The following is a 23,757-nucleotide window of genomic DNA, read 5'->3' as shown; positions in this document are numbered from 1 at the left end:
CTATTTGAAGTTATCTGACACGTTTGCTATCACAAAAAATGCTTTGATGAGGAAGCCCTATAATTTTAATCTACCGGCTAACATGTGACAATATACATGCTTGTGAATGATATTCAATAACTCTGTATGCATGAAATTAAAGCCCAAAACACTGAAGCCTGACGGTCACACTAGGATGAAGCTGCTGCTTTGTCTAACTCACTACACAGTTCACCGCACAGAAGCAGGAGAAAGAGCTGTGGCGAGCAGACTGTATAATTAGTTAACCTCACAGCAGAGCTAAGGTTTAAAAAAGAGGAAGCAGTCTCGCATGGAAGAACACAGAATGACTTCAAATTCATCTTCATAAAACAAAAGTAAAAAAATCTTTATTAGTGGTTTTCTGACTTTCTCTCTTTTAAAAAATGTACTGTCTGGATAAAAATCTTGAGCCACCTCTTATTTATTTACACTTTGCTTCTAAGCAGGGCTGGACTGGGACAAAAAAAATCAGCCCAGGCATTTTGACTAGAGACCGGCCCACCAGGTATTATAGGAAAAGCCATAAAGCCCTTTAATGAAAACAAATGCTGCTGTGACAGTGATGTACACCATCTCGCTGGTATTAATATATCAATCGAATAAACTTAAACCTACGCCATCCTATTCCTCCCTATTCTAGTATTCTAAACAGCATTTAGCAGAAATATTGAACAACCTAACTAATAGGTTGTAGAAAAAAAAAGAAAAAGGAAACCACCCCCCACCCTCTGCCTCATGATGCTTAATTGACATAATCAACTTTAATTTAATGTATGTGTAAAACAAATGCACAGAAACCAATTATTTTTCTACAATAATTAAATAGATTCAACATCTTTCTTCAACAGAATTGCAGACTGCACAGATGGTACCTTCCGAAAGAAAAAAGTACTATAACTTACTAGGTTGTATATTAGACTTAATATTTACTACGTACAATAATGGGTTTCTATACATTTTAGTTAAACTTTAGTTGTAAGATTCAGGTAATTTTTTTTATTAAAAACTAGATATTTGAAATGAGAATAAGAAAGAAAAGTATTTCTTTGTGCCCCCCTCTCCCTGTTAATGCCCTACCTGGCCCCCTGGCAACACTTTGCTAGATCGACCCCTGCACAGTTACCAGCTATCAGCTACAAAGGATCCTGGTGTTATTTATCTCAGTTCATAACTTCCCTTCAACTCATTCATGTCACCTAAAAGGTAAACCTGTTTCTCCATCACCTGTTCAGCTCTGATGATTCAGTAAGGACATCACCTGGTTTCATCTTCATGTTTCCCTCTCACCAGATATACAAACCGACATCATGACCAGCAGCTTTTACAGCTGTGGGTGAACAACAGAGATGGGACTTGTGACAGAAAAGCTGATCATTGATCAGTTTCATGATTGAAGTAGCAACAGGAGAGGGAGGGGGAGAGAATGAGAGAAGAAGAGGCAGTTGACAGCATAAAGACACAGAATTATTCCGACTTTGTGTCTTTTTTCATTCTAGCTGAAGTGCGGGACAAACTGTGTTCCTTGTCAGCTCAATACGGAACTTAAAGTTCGACCTCGTCGGCTGTAATCTATCCAGCCCAGAGTCGATCATAACCAATTAGCCAATCCAACACCTTTCATTGTTTATATCGTTACAAAAAAACCCCCAAACAAAACAAACAACAAAACATCGGCCCATACAAACGGAAAATCACCATCGGCCCAGTATGTCCGATGGCCAGTCCAGCTATGCCTCTAAGAAATAGAGCGATGAATCTAATTTTGAAATTTTTGCTGGAATGATCATAAATGGGTATATAGAGGAGGTTGGGTTGTAGAGAGGTACAACAGTGAATGTCTACAGCCATTGGTAAAAGACAGAGGAGGATCTGTCATGTGCTGTTGAGCATCATAAACACAAGATATTAATGGAATCTGGAAAATGTCTAATTAGCAGCAACTTAATTTTTCAGCATCACAATGATCCCAAACACACTGCTGATGCAGTAAAAGCACACATGCACAAGAAAAAACACACAGTGGAACACTATTAGTCACGGATTGGTCTCCTCAGAGCCTGGCCCTGAACATTATTGAAGCACTGTCATCTTGACAGAGAATGGAACAAAAGGCAGCCAACAAAGAAGAAGAGCTTTCAATGTCTTTCAACAAGCCTAAAGAACTATTCCTGAAGACTACTTAAAGAAATGACAAGAAATTTCACCCAAGAGAGTTCAGGCTGTGCTGAAGAATAAAGGTGATCATACCAAACACTGACTTTCAAGCTAGTTAGAACTCTATAAACTCTGTTTTGGCTTATTTTCAAGGTATGTTGGCACACTTTTTATTAAATCACTGCACCTATTTCCCATTTTTGTGAAAAAAATATAAGGAAGTGAGGACAATGCAAGACTAGAGACAGTACTGTAGGTTCTGTATTTTTAAATCTACCACAGCGATTGTTGTAATTAAGGGATGAAACACACAAAAAAATAAAATAAAAAATGGAACATAAGCTGATTATATTACTTACTATACTCGCTGGGAGGCTGGGGAATTCTCCTAGCAGGCAGAGCTGGCTGTATATCAAGTTGAGTCAACTGTTGTGGGCTTTCTTGAGTTTTAGGTGGCCTGATGCGAGGTGGTATCTCTGGAGTTTGTTCTCTGAGCGTGTCATCCGTGCCTGTCTTGGTGGGAGATGGGCTGGAGGACAGAGAAAAATAGGGCAGGTCAAAAGAGGTTTGGAGGGGTGGGGATGAGTCCTTGGAAGCCATGGTGTTCTCAGATCGGGTAAAAATTCCAAGCAGGCGGCTGATTTTATTCATCTTCTTTCTTTCTATATAAACTATATATATAGTTTATAGAAACATATATAAAAACTATTATAGTTTATATAGTTAGACACCCCTTCCTCTCTAACTCTTTTCTCACTCAATAGTAAAAACTGAAGTGTCCTTGTGAGATCTGACTCCAGGCACAAAAATTTGCTGGTGACAAAGCTGTGCAGAGCTTTTTTCCCTAAAGTTATAATTCTCGAAGAACTCCATAAAGTAACTTTTAAAAAATAAAAAATGAAAAATAAGGATCCATCTGGTAACCTCATTTAGTACAAATTAGGGACTGCTGCTCTGAAACCCAAGTATTCCACAGTTGTAGTAAAACTAATCCCAGACACTGAAACGTGTTCCTTTGCTCTCCTCTTGACAAGTCTAGTTTTTTACTCGCACTTCTGGTTTAAAGAGCAAGCCTAAGCCTGCCTCACATAAGTGATGCCACCTTATTGTAAACCCACGCTGCCTGTGTATACTCAAGAAACTCAAACACACAGAAATATATCTTACGTGTGCCACACATATGCTGAGGTCATACATTCTGGTGTTTAACACTGCTCATCATATCAGTTTTTGTCATTTTCAGAATGCACTGTGCACCTGGCACAGCACATCTGCCCTTATTAACAGTTTTGTTTTGATAAAACACAAGGTAGGGCCTTTTTGCCAGTAAGTGGCACACCAGGAAGAGAAAAAACAGGCTCATCTTCTTTCCCTCCCCATCAACTTTAACCATCAATTGTTTGGTAATCCCATTGAAGTGTGGTTAAATTATGTGAGCTGAGTCAAAACATTCAATGGGGGCAAGCATGATTTTTTTAAGCGAATGACAAAAAGGAAATTCCCTATGTCAAGACCACAGATGTCTTCTTAATGGGTGGGCTGTTTCACCCACAAATATGGAATTTGTTAGTGAAAATGCAGGTACACGTGCATGTTCAAATGCAAAGTCAACATTTTCCTAAGGACTGCAACCCACTGCTTGTTATAGATATTATAATTTGATCAACTAATAGAATTAATAAAATTGATAAATAGAAACTAAACTAGATATTTTCAAATACAAAACTATAATAACTCTGATGATCACATACATACATAGAATGCATTGCCATATGTGCATATAGTGATGCTCATAATACAGTTATGGGGTGGGGTGTATCAAAGTTATGAGGTCAGGCTGAGTGTCCGACATACATTTTGGATTTCTCACGCTTAATCTCAACAGGATGTATAATCCATCTATAAAAGAGGTCAACCTCCAGAGCTGACAAATGAAGCCGACATGGAAGTGTTAAATCTCCCTCTAGGTGCTACTTGAGGCTGGCTCCAAACCATATAAAACTTGGAAATACGTTTCAGGTTGGAAGAATGAAGCCAATGCATAAGTGCCTAAAAACCTGGAGTCTATCTAAAGGACACGTTTGCTTTTCCCCTGACAGACAGTGATAGAAGTCTATGGGAAAACAGCTTTCTGGCTTTATCTCTTTCAACACTGTCCTACTGCGTTTATCTGCTCAGGCCGTCATTTTGGGTCATACTGACTAAAATATCAAGTCAGTTTTAAAACACTTGGTGGCACCGTGCTTCAAAATGGGGGAATATCAGTAGCACGAAAATGCATGCTGACACCAAACTGTCACTGTCAGAGCCGCCCTTCCTCTCTCTCATCCACTTAAACCAGGGGTGGATGGAACTTGACTGCATGCTGAGGTGGCAAACCCCAACCCTACTCAAGTAAATTTACAGTGTAAGTGTTTGGGAAAAATGTACTTCTAAAAGTACTTTTATTGCACCATGGTCATTCTCTCTGCTGTAACATGAATCAAAGGGTTGAACTGCCACCACAGCATGCAGTCAACTGTTGCTAATGACCTAATAATATTATTTAGGTGTGTTACAACAGGGACACATGTAAAAGTTTCAAGACACTGCCCCTCGAGGACTGGAGTTTGACACCCACGACTTAAGCCAGAGTCTGATTTTAAAAAGCTTCAAAATGTAGAGTCCAAAACCAGTGGCTAATGTCATGGTGGCTAGGTCCATCTTTTACACCATATATGGTTCTACCACAGACTCACTAATTGCACAAAGGCAAAATATTTCCACAAAGAAACCTGAGAAATATCTCTCAAAGACAGCGAAAGATTGCAAACGCCATCGATAAGCGTGAACACCGACACCATTATAGTTTTGCCCTCTTGTATAGACAACCTCACTTGAACGACAGCCCTATTAACACTATCACGTATGATATCTAGATCTAACACAAACTCACCCTCATTGTGAACACTACCAAGCAGTACTTTACTTCCCTCACTGAGCCCTTTCAACTGCATGATAACTGATATTAGCTGAAATATCATCTTGTTCTGCACCAAAGATGCACAAGATACACGCATGCTCAGACCTGATATTACGGGAAATTACACACACTGATTCATTAAACACTGTCGCAGATCATGTTCGATTTACTCATGCAATTGTTTTTTTAAATGCCAAACATACACATTCCTAAATAGTATGTCAGTTATGCGGCCTTAAGAGTTAGTCATGAATGCACACCAAGCCAAAGATTGCAAAATGAACGCATTAACCGAACAGCGCATGTACGTCACTTTGTGCTGATGGTAAGTCAGGAGTGAACATGCACATCTGGTTTCTGTCTATCCAGTATTGTGAAAGTTCCTCTTTATTCCTCATATTTTTTTTATGTGTTTGGATTTCGTTCTCATAAAAACGATCAGTGAGATGAAACATGAAGACCGCAAAACAAATCTTCAGATTATTAGCTCACAAATATTAGCTCTGTATGAGAGGGGAAATCACCTTTACTTCATAAAAAATAAATAAATACACTCTGAAAGTGTCACAAACACCCCCTAATATTACTGTTTACTGGCTCCCATTAAAAGTCAGACAGTTGAGCATTCAACACTGACATGTTGTGAAAAACCACCAAGTCAAATTGCCCTTGGGCTGAATGAACACAGGAATTGAGTGCTTATTAGGTATGATCACTCTTCTAACATCTGCATTAGCTGAGCTGTTGACTTAAAAAAAAAACACCATTCATGTATCATTTATGTAGGAAGCAGTGCCTGTGGACAAATTAGTACACACTTCATGCACTTGGCAGCAGGTTCAAAGTAGAATTTTATCAAGTAACTAGACTCATACTAAACATTCAACTTTAAAGACTGTATACAAGAACTATCTTTGAAATTATTAAAATACCTCAGTTCAAAAAAACCCCAGAAAAAAACATGCAAAAGCCTCACAATGACGGGAAACTGCCTTATTGACACAGTTCCTCCTTTTTCTCAGAGGAAGAGTGCTGAGAGGGGTTTTGCTAGCTTGGATTCTATATTTAACGACTCGGCTAGCTCACATATGACAGTTGGCTGAAGAAACAACGACTGCTCCTTTGTCCTCCCACACTGCATAGCTCTTAACTTATTTAGGCATTGCAGAATTATTCTTGTGACAAAAATGACTACAGTGCAGTTTAAGTCGTGGTGCTGACACTAAGCTAACATATGTGTTAACAGCACAGTTACTGTGGTCTTTAATGCAAGCTAGACTTAGCATTTCAGATACTTCATAGCTTATGTCTGAAGAAAACAGTTACTATGTCACTTTTGAAAGTGAAAAACAGCAAAGCTAAGAACATAGTTTTTGTCTTAGAAATACACCTGACATGCCATGAATGCCTCTCCAGAATACCATCTTAAACTTGCCTTACTTGATTTCTTGAAAGACATACAGATAACATAACAGTAGTTTGAGTTTCCAAAGCACATCTATCGCCCCAGGACAAGAGAAGGGTCTCATCCAGTATCACTGCAATTGTAACCAGCCTTATTCTTGTGAAGGTAAAACAAATTCATGGAGTAGGTGCAACAGAAGTGTCACTAACATCACCAACACAGCAGAAAAGATGAAGCAAACTATAGAAAAGAAAAAGGAAGGCTTGCTTGTTTTGAAACCCACAGCAAGAAGAGTGTCGACGGGGGAAAGAGAGAGTGAATGCTAAAAATAAGCATAGACAGGATACAGATATGATTTATATAAATGTTACCTGTCCTGACATGCTCAAAAGGATTCCTCTTCCATGATGATACAAACACAAACTCTTCACAAACTCTTCACAAAGCAGGAGGAAACTAGTTAACCAAAAGGGGGAGGAGGCAATGCAGCAACAACAGTGTGTGAATATTCAAGGCTACAAAAACTCAGACAGTAGTTCCTGGTAATGCATCACAGTGTAGCTGTGCTCTCTGCCTTTAATCCTCACCGTCTTTCCCCTCCATGTCTGTCACAGTTTTTTTTACTGCTTATGTGCCCTCAACCGTGGCTTCCTCCCTGTAAAAGCCAGTTTCCTTTTTAAACATACTTGTATTGCTCATAATAAATGTACTGGAGTCAAAGCTTTGGTTTCCTTTCATTAAAGCAATACAGAAAAAAGGGAGAAAAAAAAGCTGTTCAGCCGGTGTGATTTCAGAAGGATTTACACAAACTGAGATATAACATATTACTGCCAAAGTATCATCAGTGAAAGCAGCTGAAAATTCTGCTGCTTAAGGGGAAATGTGTGGCCTTCAGTGTGCTAATTGGAAATTCACACTTTTGCAAACACATCAATGTAAAAATGACTATGAAGAAACTGCCAAACAACACTCCCTGCGCAAAACTTTAACTCATAAGGGCAGAAACGCTTACCACAGAACCTTTGAAAAAAACAAACACTAACCAGAAAGGGCTCAGTAGTAAGTTAAGAGCAACTTTAAAATAGACTACAGTTTCACACAGGGGTTGCAGTTTGTTCAGATGAAGCCTTGTCGACGTATTTCCGTATTCAGAAGGCCACAGAACTTTGTCCAGTCAAGTGTGCTGCGACCCTTCAGTTTCAGGAAGTGTCTAATTTTACTTTCAGGAAGTGTTCAAAAGTCCCCAGTAACATTTTGTGTGTCATCATGGTAAAGTACACAAGAGATGCACTTTTCAAGCTTGGCCTGTAGATGGCGCCACAATCCACTGGTAACATTTGAGAGGGTTTTTGATCACTTATCAAAACACATAGTTAACAGTGGTAATACAGATAATGGTGGTGAGAGCATGTGTGTTTATGTTTGTGAGGGAGACAGCTAGCAAGCGCTAGCCTGTGGGATTTATCATATTTTTAGGCTCATCTTTTTTTACCTGTAATAAACTCAGTGGTTAATGTGCATCTTTTTGCAAAATGAGGCATCTGCATTCAAATGGAGCCTTACCTGTGAGTTCTGGGAGACTGAACAGGAAACCGTTGAGGGATTGGTGGGGGGCCTTTAGATGCTATTCCTGCCTTTGGAGGAAGAGGTGGAATACTTCTACTGCAAGGGGAGTGGATGGGAGAAACAGGTGAAGATTTTCTTCCTCCATCGACAGTTAGGTATTGGGCATTCGGCTGAATGGCTAATGTCTGAGGCCTATTTGCAGTAGAAGGGAGGTCTGGAGGGTGGGATGGTGGTTGGGGGGGTGTAAATGTGGAACTGGGGGACACAGATCGGCATTGTAAAGCTGGAGCCCTGACCTCTCGTCTTTCCAGTTTAGGGGAGCCAGAGGTTTGAACAGGGGGTAAGGTGAAGGGCTGTGGAGGGCAGTTTGGTGTGCTTCGGGGGGGAACAGGGGGCAAAGAAGTGTCCAAAGCTGGAGGGGGGCTAGGGTCCAAGTTGTCTGGAGTAGTAGAGCGAAACTTAGTCCTTTCTTTTGGCACAGGTTTCTTCCTCTCTCTATCTATCCCTCCATCCCTCTCTTTCTCCCCGTCATTTCTAGGTACCATCTGTCTTTTCCCAGGAACTGGCTTCTCTCCTTCACCGCTGCTCTCCTGCATTCTGGATACTTGTCTTTCTCTGGGGACTGGCGTTTCTCGTTTCCTAGGTGTAGGTCTCAAAGTCTCTCCATCTTGCTTCACATTGTCCTGAAGGAGAGATTTTTCACATGGTGGGACAGGCAATGGTCTATCTCCCCCCAGAAATTCAGCTTGTCCCATTTCCTCTGATCTCTCAAACGGTCCGATGGTGTGAGCGTCATGATTCCCATGTGTTTTGTTCAGACTTGCCAAGATGCGCCTCTGGTGACCTGGCAGGGTGATACCAATGCATTCCAGTTGCTCTGGTGTGAGGCTGCGACATTGTTGTAATGTTGCATATCCGGCACTCTGAAATGCATCGGAATACTGCTCCAGGCGAAGTACGCCCAGCCACTCCCCCACATTGGCACAGGATTCAGACTGAGACATTGCTGATGTGTTTGTATGTGCTGCTCGTGAGAGTCCACGGAGAAAATGCAGACCTTAATGCATCAGATCATGGTTACACAACCTGCAGAAGAGACAGAACAAGGAGACGTGTCAATGCATCCCATCAAGGAACAAGCAAAAATTAAAACAAAAACTCTCCAAAGCAATGACATTTTTTTAAATGATTTCCTGAAAACCTTGTTTTAGTTTGTGGTTTGTGTTATTTTAGTTTGTCTGTGTGTGTCATGCAAGTATGAATGCGGCAAATCCTGTCTCGGGAAATATGTCAGCCTGAATTAATATGTGTGGTTCTAAAGATAAATCGTGATCAGTAATGAATAGTGCAATCATAGCCATAATTCAAGAAGTTGCTATTTTTATTAAGTGTCTAAACAACTACAGAAAAGTTATATGCAACATGTGGTGGATGTTTCTTTCCCAGGTAGAAGAGGAAGTTGAGTCGCCACAACAGTAAAATTCAACAGTAGTTCAGTCATTCTTATAAGTGGTGTCACATTAGTCCAATGACATGTGTGTGTATAAAAAGGTTGAACACAAAGTAGAAGAAACTGCCCCTTAAGTCTGCATTTCTCTGCCTAAACATGTTTTCTTTAAGTTTCTAAACTAGTCAGTTTTGTTGCACTATCGCAACAGACTACTAAGGGAGGAAGTGTAAGTGGCACAATGAGTATTAGCACAGAAAGCATGTCTCTAAATTCTCCGTAAGCCTTTCAGTCATGTTCAGCTTCCTGCAAACCACTAAAATTCCTCATAGCACTGTCATCAAGGTATTACCGTAAGTTTTATTTTTTCATCACCGGTGATGACCCAAGGCCTAAACACTAACCCTAATGTTTTGGAGTAAAGTAAAACTGACTTATTTGGAATAAATTAACTAGTTTTGAGGATGATTTTTATGATAATATAGATATGGCACTTTGTGTCTGTATTCAAAATGTTCAAGAACAGCTTCTACGCAAATCTGGGAAAATGTTAGGCTTTGATTAACAGTAGATGTCATCTACCAGCACTCACACGGCACAAAAACGTAACAACCACAATCAATAGCTCAATAAAGACTATACCGATGCACAACTTCAGTGAGCGTAAAAATATTTCCAATAGTTCTTCTTGACTGTTCTATAACGTGGGAAGGTACAAGCTTTTCTAAATCGATAGTCAAAAACCTTCTGCAGTCACTCTGCCTTTTATCTTCCTGCCTCTTATCTTCCTGCCTCTTACTTGTGACCACAGGGGAAGCTGTCGGTTTCCCATTAAGAGCCGCAAACACAGTCTTTCCTCCGCACACCCTCGCACACAAAACTATATTTCACTTGATACAATCACAAGAAAAAATAAAATATGCGTGGATGAGTTTAACCTCTTTTCTGTTCAGCTCACTAAAAAACAAAAACATGCCTGACTGAAAATATACTATTCAAAAAGAAAAAAGTTTATACTTTATTCTCCAAATCTCACATAACAAGAAAATATGTTTAATAAGACTAAAAACATTTGACTTGCACAAATTATATGATATTTACGGTAAGAACTTTTCCTCGTCACAAGTTTGCATGCAAGTATCACACGGCGGATATCAGAAAATAAATAGAGTAGGACTACACCAAACTAGAATTTCTATTACTTCCATGACCACAAGGGCTGTTGTGGGTATATTGGTGGGCAGTCAAACTATGGACAGGTTGTGAAACGTCCGGTCGCAAAACTTAACAGGTGTGTCTTTGAGTTTAAACTAAAGGGAGGGTTCGCTCATTAACTTGGTCTGATCCATCAATAATTAGTGAAGGCCATCAGAAGATGTAACATCATGTCAAGATGGTTATGAGTTTTCCTTTGATAGAAACTGTTTAGTTTTTTGTTTTTTTACTGACAAGTTTAAAATTTAAAGATACACACCTAAGCATGATTAACAAACACTTCAGCTCACTGACTAGCAACAGAACATGCAAAAGAGAAAATATTTAAAGCATTATATAAACCTGATTCGGTTTGGTGATTAGACATGAGAGTTGTTAAGGTTGAGTGAAGTCATAGTCACCAGCCCAGTGTGATAAAAGACAGTGTACCGGCTGCCAATGTGATGCATTTCATTTCCTGTCCAAAGTTTCCTCTAACAACTCAGAGCACAGCGTACAGACGGTGTGAATCTTGCTCTCTTCTCTCCAATCAAAATGCTTCCCATTTTTGAATTGAGGAACTCAAAAAACAGCCCAATGAAAAACAGTCTGATTGGTCTTCAGCCCCTTCACAGAGGCGTTACTCACCAAACTGAGCGAAGTGTCTAACAAGTGAGCAGCAAGTGTTAGCATCTTTCACCATCTTAAATCAGCACTTTGTTGCAGAGAAGCCCATGATTGGCTGCATCTGGGCATCTGTGTGAGTGTCTGCAGGGAAAACCACAATAAGTGGTAAACATGAACACTGCAGTTAAGCTTAACGCTATCATTCACAGTTGTGCCTGTTTAACTCAATAAACATCTGTAGCCCCTCAATAGTGGCTCCGTTGCACTAATCAAGACATGAAAAAGGTAAAAGCAGATGTAAAGTAGAGAAGTGAAACAATACTGCTGAAATATGTAATCTTGAGTATTGTGCCCATGCATCACATCATGAAACGCTTAGCTTCTGTCAGCTGATATCAGTTTGTGCATCTCAACCTAAAAAGCATTACTTTGTCAGCTGTTCTAAGTCTGTCTGCATCTTGAAGGCAATTTTAATTAGGTTGCTATTCAACCGACACTCACCTGCCACTTTATTGGGTACAACTGTTCAAACGCTCATTAATGCAAATAAGCCAATCACATGGCAGCAACTCAGTGCATTTAGGCATGGAGGTAGCTTGCTCCTTAGTACTGACTGAGCATTATTTTAACACCACAGCCTATCTGAGTATTGTTGCTGGCCATGTCCATCCCTTTATGACTGCAGTGTACCCATCTTCCGGTGGCTGCTTACAGCAAGATAACACAACATTTGCATCATCTCAAACTGGTTTCTTAAACATGACGATGAGCTCACTGTACTCAAAAATGGCATCCACAGTCACTGGCTCTCACTCCAATAGAGCACGTTTGGGATGTGGTGGAACAGAAGAATCTCAAAATGAATTTGCAGCCAGCAAATCAGCAACAACTGTTTGATCCTATCATGTAAATATGGACCAAAACCTCAAAATTTAAGCCATTAAGACTTAAAGCTGTTCTAAGCAAAATACTTATGAACTTTGATAAATGCTTCCTGTGTTTGCAGTTCACTAGTCTAAACATACCTGAACCTATTGCTGTACTATAATCAGAAAGATGAACCTGACTGTGATCTTTAATTTGACACCAAAACAGAATATTCACAAAACTGCTAATGTGTTATTTTAACTGCTGAAAAGACTGACAAAGAGTATGCGTGAACACAGAAAATATCAGGTTCCTCCTTAATTCTGCAAATTCAGGTTGATTATCACCCCCGACTTCCTTTTTCCTATTCTCTATGCCTCTCCTTTTTATTTATCTCTTTTTTTTTTTTCCTTCAGTTTCCAGTCAGCAATTTGAATTCAATTCATCTGCCTCTCCGTTCATCTCCCCCTCCCTCCCACTCAGAGAGCTGCCAATAACAGGGTCTCTGTGCTCTCCACAATGGGGCATTTTGTTGCCTAGGCGAGTACACGCACATACTGACAAGCAGGAAGGAAAAACATGGTCAAGGCCCACTGTTGGAGCCTGTTCACACACTCTAAAACAAGTGCTCACCTAATGATATTGTGCGTAGGTGCGTCTCTGTGTGAGGGGCGCCTCAATTTCACCATTAATCCAACACACAGAGACACCCAGGGTGCGCCACTGTCCGCACTCATCACAGTGCTGGTTGGCATCAAATTTAACCTCATCCACTGTCTGAATCTGCAGTTTTTAAGTATATAATACTGATTTATGAGACAAAGCGATGTCTACTGAACTTTATCGCTTATTAAAAGACTTTAAAGGCCTCTTAGCAACAATGTTGGTGACACATAAAACACATTACCACCCCTCTGTTGTACTTGTAAACACACCACAAATAGTGTGGCAGGGCTGCGTACAGTATGCCACACAGTTTAAAAAAGAAAATGCAAAGACTACCATTGTATGGCCAGTTGTCACACTATGAGTCATGTGGTTTTTAAAAAGCCACAACAACTGCTGTGTTGTTTTTTACTCTTAACACTTCACTGGTCCTAAACTAAGAAACAAGCTTTTTATATTGCACGTCTTGTGCTAGTTTTTAAAAAGCGAGGAGAGTCTTTGTTCTAATTCGAAGACTAAATATTTCACTTACATGCTCATACTGCTGAATGTGTAACAACACAGTCTAGAAAAGCATAAACCTTGCTGTATCCACCACTACATTCCCCAGCATGGACTAGAATCACATTCACTGAGCCTAGCGTATAATCTGCAAGTCATTTAAATAAGAGAAAATAAAGTTAGACTAGACTCCTAGTCTAAAAGACAGAAATCCCCAAAATACTACATGTGATCCTAGGAGCTTAATTAATCCTCATTACTCAGATCGTGTTTTAAATGTTGCTGACGTCTGTTGGACTGCAGCCGCAGACAGTGACTGGGGGTGTCGTAATATCTCTGAACCATTAACCGTTTAGTGCATTACTAAAATAAGAATAAGATGTTTAACCCACCAGTATTTTGTGAGCTGACTAGCATGGGGCAGCAACTGTTTGACGTTTAGTTGACTAGTCGTCCACATTTCTAGCCTCGGCCGTTCCGGTTTTATGTGAGCGTTTTTGAAGGTGCATACTAAAACACCCGAAGCACATTCATGTATCCCTCTGTATTTTTCATTTCATTGCAAATGTATTCAAAATAAATATAGTGTAAACTTGTCTTCTCAATGCTTGCTTCATCACAGCTCAGCTTTTGGAACAATGACTTTACAGATTGCTTCAACATTTTACATGCGTGATCTTTGCTGGCGTGATCATGAAACCAAGAGCAACTAATAAATCACAAAGCAAGCTAATCAAGCTTCGATTAGCCATTAGTACCGGCCAGGCTTGCTGAATGTATTTAACTTTATTCATAAACAATAGGGCAGATTACTTACAATCGTCTTCTCCTTCATTTTGATGTAGAACAACAGAAGGAGCTCTCTTGGAGTATTTTCATAATCAATTTTGATCAGCGAGTGGCAGTACTAAAGCATTTCAAAGAGCAACATTTGACTGGCTGATAACTGCACTTGCAAAGTTGTACAGTTCCACAGTGCAACACGTGACCTCACCCCGTTAGAAAAGAACGAGAAGTGAGTTTTACACTGAAATGTGTACGTGTTAAATCTGCATTTAAGTGATGGTGAATTCAATCACCTGTTTACAATTGCAATTCAAATGAACTGCCACACATATTTTTGTCATTTGCTGCTGCGAGTGTAATCTATAGGCTTGGGTAAACCACAGAAACACAGCTTTTTCACAGCTTTACTCCAGCCCTACTGCCTACACAGAAGACATCATTTGAGAAGTATAATCCAGCATGCCTTTGCAGGGCTCGCAAAATCGCTAGCCCGACGTCCCGGGGCTAGCGATTTTTCCGGTCGGGCTACAAAAATTCATCTCAGCCCTGCCCGTCGGGCTATCATAGAAAGAAAAAGTATGTCAATGCTTTTGCATTCTTTGGCAAACATAGCTAGGCAATTATGTCATTGGCATCGATGAGCCACTGTCAACATGTGACATATTGAAATCGCCTTTGAATTTGTGCTTGTTTTTTGCTTCACTTTCACTTTGCGATCACGCAAACTGTGAATAGAGAGCGGCAGCTACTGATTGGTGAGCGACAGATTAATTGCGCACCAATTCCTCTGACATCGTCTTATCACTCAGTAGCTTATCTTACTATTCAAACGTGTCAAGTGAAGCAAGCTTAAACATGTGATAGAGGTTGATTGCACAGAGAATCACTGATCACCAAGCAGGACAGACGAGATCTGCAAAGGGTGGTGCGCTTGGCAGAACGCATCATTCAATCAGAGCTCCCTGACCTGCTGTCCATCTACACCAAGCGGTGCAAGTCCAAAGCTAGGAAGATTATGATGGACCTCTCCCATCCCAACAATGGACTCTTCTCACTGTTGAGGTCTGGGAAGTGCTTCCGCTCCCTTAAGGCCAAAACAGAGAGAATGAGGAGGAGCTTCTTCCCCCAGGCTATTCGGGCCCTGAACCAGGTGTAGGACTGGACTCTCCCACACACGTCACTATAAGACTGGACTCTCACACACGTCACCACACGCACCACCACACATTTCCTATAATCCTATAATTCCTATAATTTATAATCCTTATCTTTATAATCTCTTCTGCTATTTGCACATTCTTTACTGTAAATTCCTAAGTTAATTTGTAAATTTTTGTAGTAAATTGTAAATATTGTAGAACTTTTCTTCTGTCATTTAATGGTCGGGCATTGTACAGCTACAAGCATGTCATACTGTGTATGGTTGTGTGTGTGTGACAAATAAAATTTGAATTTGAATTTGAATTTGATCATTATGCAAGTGTGTGTGTAAAAGCAGATGGATTTACGCAGGTATTTTAGTTCTGCTCAGCTAAATAAGACAGGTCAGGGTGAAGAAGGGACAGCCAAAGAAAAGCTGATCACAAAACGTTAAAGTTATGACAAATCAGACTATGAGGCAAAAACAAAAGCGCAGCTTTTTTGGTTTCATGGAATATGAATATGACGAGCTAAATAACATGATGTTCTGCCGGGTGTGTCTTGAGTTTCCCTCGATTTCTGAGTCGACAAGCACCTTTGTTACTGGGACCAGTAATTTTAAGAAAGACCCCATTAGAACCCATGAGAAATGCATTATTGCTCAGTCTGCAGTATCTTTCCCAGAACAAACGCCAATTGCAAAAAACATACCAAAAATAAACCAAGCACAACAAGAAGTCCAGAAGAAACGCAGAAGAAAAGCTGTTTAGAACAGCGTGCTATGTTGCAAAGAGTGAACTACCTTTGGCAAAATATAGCAGTCTTTGCAAACAAAGCAAATGGCCTAGATCTTGGTTCCACTTTCCTCTTACCCTTGACTTCAGTGGAAATTTCAGATTCAGGATCTGACACAGACTGATTCATGTTCTACACAGTTCTTACAAATTCATAGAAACTTCTGTTCAATTAGAACAAAATATTTGAGTTAATGATTGTAATTTTTATACAGTTGTTGTAATTTGTGTTTTAACACTTTTTTTTAAGTCAATCAAAAAAATTGTCCTTTTTTTCAGGCTACTTAAATTTATTTTGGGCTACCAAAAACTGAAGAGTGTCTGGGCTACCAGGGACTTTTGCGAGCCCTGCTTTGAGTCCTACTTGCAAGTTTCGGAGCAGCAGCTTGAGATTTGACCGGAAAGAAACGTTGTGATGACGTTACACCTCTACTGGCCTTCTTGCAATGGCTTTCAGTCAATTTCAGGGTCCAGTTTAAAATTGTATTGCTTGTTTTTTAGCATCTCAGTGGTTTGGCACCCACTTACTTTACAGAACTTTTGAAACCCTACAATTCTACCAGCCACTGGCGTCTATGAACCAGCTCTTCTTGGACAAGATCCAGGCTTAAAAGCAGAGGCGATGGGAACAATCCCTGAAAAGGATCTAATTTTTGGAACAACTTACCTCTTTACATAAGAGCTGCCCACTCTCTTGCTTTCAGGTCTAGTTGAGCAGAGTATCCTAGCTTTTATTATGCAAACGCAGTCTTACTTGCTTCTTTTGAGTTTTAGTGTACATTTATTGCTGATTCAGTGTTGTTACATTTATGTGTATATTTTGTATAACTTGTATGGCACTTTGAGGCTGTTTAAAATGTACTATAGAAATAAACTTGGACTTGACACAAACTTTTTGAACAAACTAAATATTTTAAATAGTGATACTGATAAATATCAGTATATTTCACAGATATTCAAAATGACTGTTGGTCAAAATCTGGACCATGAACTAAGCAAACAATGATGTAATCAGCAATACCATCACATCAACACACGGACCCCTGCAATATGGTCATGTTGTAAATTTTAAACTATTTAAGTGGACATATGCAATCACAACAGATTAAATCCCCATAACGTGGAAGCAAACATATACGTAACTGTATATCTGACATACAGGCAATGGTTGTGTTATGAATAATGTTAAGCAGTTTTTTAAGGTGCAAAGGATACCAGATTATGATGACCTGATATGTGGCATACTATGAAGTAATGTTATTTCAACCCACTGGTGGTGTTTACAAATTAGGGATGTATTACAATCTAGATGATCACTCTTAAACCACTACACTTTGGTTTGGTGTTACACAAGTCACAATTTCTTTTATGCCATTTTTCTCAGGGGTCAAAAGGAAATGTTTTCTAATAATGCTGAAGACTATTAACAGAGTTGGTATTTGTATAATTCCTGAACTTACCAAAATTTTAATTTAAAAAAAATCCAGAATTTACCAAAAGTCAGTCTCCTGTGTAACTGTTCGTGTTATCCTGAAGGGGTGGGCAGAGTAGCATAGGAGGAACAGAGAGAAGAGTCGACGGGGTCAAGCTGACACTTCCTAAGCCTGCCAACAACAAAAGCCTTCCAACAAGTGGGAATTCTTCTAAACCCAAAGATACAGGCCAACCCCAAACATCTGGTAGCAGGACAGCTGGTCCTGGCATGAGCATTAACAACTCTGCTGAATTACAGCCAAACAGCCCAACCAAAGCATACCTTAACAGCATTTAACTGTCACTTTATTTCAAAGGCACTTATGGGGATTACATGGTGGTGAGGAGCTATCCCTCCAAATGGATAACATCAGTTGATACAATTAGTAGCAATGCATCAATCCATTTTTTCCTACTTTTGTTAAGTTAGCAGTGCCCTGTCTTAGGGTACCTGCAGATGTTGAGCACAGATCTGATGCCAGCATTTAATGAATGAGCTACATTCGTCACCGAAGCATACAGGTCAACATCAAATATTTTCTGTTTATCATATTTTTTTGCTCTAGTCTCATTTCAGCTTAAAATCACTACTAAAGTTGTCCCAGTTTCTCCTTTTTCTGCTTTCAGTCTTACTGATAATACAACTACACACACACATACACATTTGCATCGCATGTGGACTGAAACTGACAAGAAAGAGGTGAAGTGAAATTCTATCAATCGAGTTGATCAACAGACACTATGCTACAGTGAGTGCAATGAAAACTCCCAATAAGTGATACAACTGTTAGAACCTACGAGACAGAGCCACAGAGCGAAAGGAGCTGTCAAAAAAGAAAACAAAGTCATCTGAACGCTTCAGTTGAGCCAGTTGACCACAGTAAAGCCACAAACTACAGTAGGGCAAAGATTAAAATAAAGCTGCTGGTACTGTTACTCTGAAATACCACCTGTTAGTTTTCTCAATGCAAGATCAGATTACCTATTAATAACTACTGATGACTTTTGGCTTAGCCAGCAGAGGACTGAATTAAATAGATGGTTCAATAGATAAGCTGTTGTCACCATCACACTAGTCAAGATCAGATCGATATACAATCCAAATATCATATTCCTTTGTCTACAAAACCAGTACAATCAGTACAACTTCAAAACTTCTATTCCTTTCTACTCATACTGTGTATGGAAAAAGGCCATAACGCAAAGTATCATTACTGTTAGCCACAGTATCCATGTACATCAGTACAGAAATGTCCATGATGTGTTTGAGAAATATAGAATGTGTCCAATTTGGTGTACTAAAAACAAAAACTAATGAGAAACATATTATACAAGAGTAACTACAACATCATCCATTAGATGCTGGTCAATGTCCTTTGGGACTCATAGTTTCCTTCTCTCTTCCTCTTCCCTTGTTTCCTAGATTAAGACTGAAAAGCAAGTCTGTGGAGAACAGGCCAAGATTACTTTTTTTTTTTTTTTTAAAGTCCCTACAATCTACAGTGAGATCTAACTCAAAAACATAATACAATACAATACATGCAGTTAACATGGAGCAAATCTGCATTCACCTTAATGGACTTAATGACTAAGTCCATAATGAATTTCTCACTGTAACACTGTCTGATCTTTCAGATCAGGTGCTAAAGAATGAAGCTGCTTGCTCTACGGCTGCTGCTCAATATACCAGCTTTTAACGATTTGCACTGCCTTAACTCTTCATTTAATCTCCAGAGTTTTAGACGGATGTCGTCCTTATAGGAGCTGCTGAAAAACACAGCATATACAAGAGACATGAGTCAGATACCCATCACCAGACACACTGCTGCTTTCAGCCCAGTTTCAATTAGGACTGAATAGTGACTCAGTGCAGCCAGCACAGCAATGCATCTTAACAATGTCCTCTAGTGAATAACCTTATGTGTGCACGCACACATGCACACACACACACTTACCCCTTACTCCCAGGGCTGCAACATTTCAGAAGGTTTCCCACGGCAACCCAACCTAACCAAACTATTATATTTAGCCTAAGAATTGCACCAAAGTTATCTGAAGTAAAGCACAATCCAAATTAAATCATCAGTGTGTGTAAGACACAGGCCGCCACTATGTAAAAATCACACGCACTGTTTGACAACAGGAAAAGATAAAAACTGCGCAATGTGTAGACTCGACCCAGGCACGTTTAGCCAAATGATTAAGGCCTGTCGAAAATGGTAAATAGTAAATGGACTGGTTCTTATATAGCAATTTTCTGCTCAAGCACTTTATACAACATGGCTCATTCACCCAATTACACCTATTCACACAAGCATGTTTTTCTATATCTAAGTGCTTCCTATCTAACATTCACACACATTCATACTCTGATGAATCAGAATCAATCATCAGAATCAGAACATATTATTAATGTATTTATGGTAAATGGCCTGTATTTATATAGCGCTTTACTAGTCCCTAAGGACCCCAAAGCGCTTTACATATCCAGTCATCCACCCATTCACACACAATGTATTTAGTCCCAGAGGAAATTTTTCAGATAATTTCCTCTGGGACTAAATAAATCGGAGAGCTACCTGATAATAGAGGACCTGCTCTACCTCACGAGGTGCAACTAAACAACTAAACTAAACCCTCAGGGGTCATCACAGCAGAGGGATCCACATATTTGTATTGGCGAAGTTGAAGCTCCCCTCTCAGGGATTTGTGCCTCCTCCCAGTCAAGGACTGGGGATCTTTTGCTCGTCAGGTAGTCACTACACTACACTCAGGCAGTTCACTGTTAAGTTTATAAAGATCTCAGATAAAAAGTAAGAAGTGAAACAAAAGTTAAGCTGATGGGATTTTTTTTTTTTTAGTTAACATGAACAAGAGTCTCCTGATGCTATTAGGCTAACCTTCATTTAAATCAAATCAAACCTGAAGCTGTAATTTTTAAGCAGCCTTCTGATAAAAACAAAACAAAACACAACAACAAGTCAGTAAATGTGAATTCTCCTGCCTACTGCATTTATTCAAGCAGCTCCTTTGACTAAAGCAGACTCCCAGCACTGTTTGGACTGCCAGCCAAAATTTGGCTGAAATTAGAGGGATTCATTTAAGGCTGCAGATTTCTAATTTCAGTCCGGTGTAGACAGCTGTTTGTTGTACACTTTCAAAACCTTAAAATATGAAACGCTCAGTTGTCTGCTAAGGTCAGTGTCCTCTCACCTCGTTTCAGGGTTATTCAGAAGCAAACAATCATGTGTGCGAGTGAGACAGAGAGGAGAAAAAAAAAGGCACAAAAGCTGATGACACAAGTGGATAAAGAAAGACGATGATAGATATTAACCGACACTGCATCTCAAACATGACATAAGTGCCAATAACGGTTTCCTCTAAAGAAATCTTGCCAAGTTAAAACTTCTGACTATGATTTGCAAGCCGTGGCTTATTCCAGACTTCCCGTTGTGTGATAGAAGGCACATTTTATAGAGACAGACAGATGTGTATTTGCGTCTTGATATGCATCTTTTAATATTACAGTATGTGATGCTCAGCATGCACAGGAAAGCCCAAGCAGACAGCCACATACTTAGTCATTTCCCATTTCACTGCAGGACCAATAAGTAGGGCCATGATACTGTCTGATAGCGATTTTTGCCAGTCTGCAAAAAATGACATTTAATGGGTGGATTTTTTTTTGGCTTGCCCTTCAGAGCGATAAATCGGTATCCGCTTTCCATGGTAAGACGAAGTGCCTTGCTCAATCTTTGATATGGCAGTGATAAAAATGACTGACTTTTATTTACTTTACAGTTTTGCAACTAGGAGGCTTCTGCAGCACAATCATATCTAGTGAACCACAACGAAGAGGAACATCGTTTTTCATGGTTGAAGAACTTCTTCCTCAGCAAGAAAAAAGCAAAACAAAAAGAAGAAAGAAAAAAAAACTACTTAAAAATTTGTATTCACCAACTTTAAGGGTCTACTGATCAAATCAGTCATGCAAAAATGCAATCTATTTTAAAGCCCTGAACCCACAGCCAAATGTTATTAACCTTTCAATGTAAATCACACGGAGCACATTTGTATCAAAAGGGAAATTATTTCAAAGGAACAGGAAAAGCATACGTCTGTAGTTCTTAATAACTTATCTGCCAACACGTTTACAGTTTCACTATTGATCAAACCTTATGAACTTCTGTTCATAAGGTGACTCTTGTCCGTTTGTGAGAGAGAGAAAAAAAAGCAGAAATAAGCTGTTTAAGAAATCTTCCGCAACTACTGTGCAACTACGGGATCTGCTGTACTAAAGCCTGCATGATCACCTGTCACAAAAATCCACCTGCTCCATTACGTACACAGCTCTGAGAATTTCTATAGATGCTTCCTTCGTCTCAAGCTGGGAACCAGTTACTCCATCTATAAACAACTGATTTCATCTTAAAACCATCCGTGTAATGGAGCCCAGATTAGAAATAATGAATTCCACTGGGGATAAACAGTCCCGTCGTAGGCAAGTTCGCTTTTACCAGAGAAAAAAATAGAGCAGTGTGGGAAAACCGCTAAAGAGTTCACATTAAGCCAATCAAACTCTTCTTCATCAATTAGTCTACTTCTAAAGACAGAAGTGGACACAGTCGCTGAAGCACATTGGAAAAAAGAATAGGTTCATGCGTCGCTGAGTAATAAATTCAGAGCTAACAGTCTGCGCCTAAAAATAACCTCAGCAACCTTTTTTTTTTTAGTGTGGACCCCCTCACAGTGAGTGCGTTTAAAAGCGCTGAGTTCACGTTTCTCCTCTAAGCAGTGGCTCGAGGAAAGTTTCTCTTGTGCTGGAGGAAAAAATAGTTTTTAAATTCCTGTTATCCACTTACCCTTTCAAGTCGTCAGTGTCCGTGTCACTGAGACACGCCAGGAGTGGGTTTGCCTTCGAGGTGGGGTTAGAAGACACAACTGCGACGCCGAACAGCGAATAACTTTATTTTTTTTCTCACTGTTGAAGAGCAACAGCGGCTACGCGCATGCATCCGCACTTACGTGCAAGTGAAGGAAGTGCTTTCCTTTCAAAATAAACAGACCCGCGGCGAGTTTAGCCGACTGTTTGTTTTTACTTTGAAGGCTACACCTTTGTCCTTTCTGCCTTAACGCGGATAATTTTACTGTCGAAGAATTTCCGTAAGACCGTCATGTGACCATCGAGAAAGACTGGACAACCCAGTTAGTTTTCATCCACGTTCCCCATACACCGCTTACTTTTTTACACACAATACCAAAAAAGACTGAGCAGTGGTATTTTTTTAACTTCTGCTATTGCAAATACTCTACTTAAAGTCGGCGTGTTTTGGAGAACTAAAACCATCCCCATAACCCTCAATGGGACTGCTAATAAAATTTTACACTGTATTTTTATTATACTTTTTTTCTGGGTTGGGGGACATCAATAAACAAACAAAACAAATACCAAATAAACAAATGACAAGTATTATAACCAGTAATATTTAAGTAATATTTATTTGTACAGGTTTCTGTCCAGTGTACGGCTCCACTAGGTTGTGTTTCTGGGTTTAATATTATAAAAATAAATTCAAATTTCAAATTCAAATTTTATTTGTCACGTACACAGTCATACACAGTACGATATGTAGTGAAATGCTTGGACAACTGCTCGCGACCTAAAGAAAACAAAAAAGGAAAAGGCTATGAATAAGATAGGAAATAAATATGAAAAATTAAAAAGGGTAAATTTAACTAAGAAGGAATAAAATATAAATAGGTTACTGCGTTTATAAACAGAAATATATTTGAACAGATTTGATTTAAAAAAAATTTAACTACAATTGTAGAACTCAGACAAACCAGCAGGGGGCAACCAATCAACATAAGATATTGAACTTAAACATTTATTTTCTTATAAATAGAAAAGAGGAAACCATGTTTAAAGCAGGAAGAGAATCTAACTCAGGCTTAAATTATTAAAGATGATCCCAGTGGTTCCATTTTTAGCAAGATTCACGAGATAAGGGTGGGGGGCATTACATTCTCATCATAAATCATGATGCCCCAGTTGGCTCCATGAGCAAAACACATCACGCTGGGAGGTTACGTGAACAAAAAAAGGTCACATGTTAAGCTCTGTCAAACCTTTAATACTACTGTTATCTAGGTG

The 23,757-nt window shown here is 39.5% G+C and overlaps 1 protein-coding gene across 2 annotated transcripts in view; it reads right to left on the bottom strand.

Annotated features, from left to right (window-relative positions):
• The window catches only part of arap1 (ArfGAP with RhoGAP domain, ankyrin repeat and PH domain 1), a 57,682-nt gene extending 35,075 nt beyond the window's left edge, over positions 1-22,607 (bottom strand). For both annotated transcript variants that reach the window (XM_085371696.1, XM_085371695.1), the window contains exons 1-3: positions 22,466-22,607; positions 8,106-9,194; positions 2,535-2,704 (exon numbers count right to left, since the gene is read on the bottom strand). In XM_085371696.1, coding sequence (XP_085227822.1) covers positions 2,535-2,704; positions 8,106-9,112 — 1,177 coding nt within the window. In that variant the 5' untranslated portion in view covers positions 9,113-9,194; positions 22,466-22,607. The remainder of the gene's footprint in view (positions 1-2,534; positions 2,705-8,105; positions 9,195-22,465) is intronic.
• Between the last annotated feature and the right edge of the window lie 1,150 nt (positions 22,608-23,757).

This window comes from Diplotaxodon limnothrissa, linkage group LG14 (assembly GCF_057381915.1).
Source record: "Diplotaxodon limnothrissa isolate DT_005_m linkage group LG14, D_limnothrissa_male_GT1.1, whole genome shotgun sequence".
Lineage (NCBI taxonomy): Eukaryota > Metazoa > Chordata > Actinopteri > Cichliformes > Cichlidae > Diplotaxodon > Diplotaxodon limnothrissa.
This window is presented reverse-complemented; position numbering and strand designations above follow the sequence as displayed.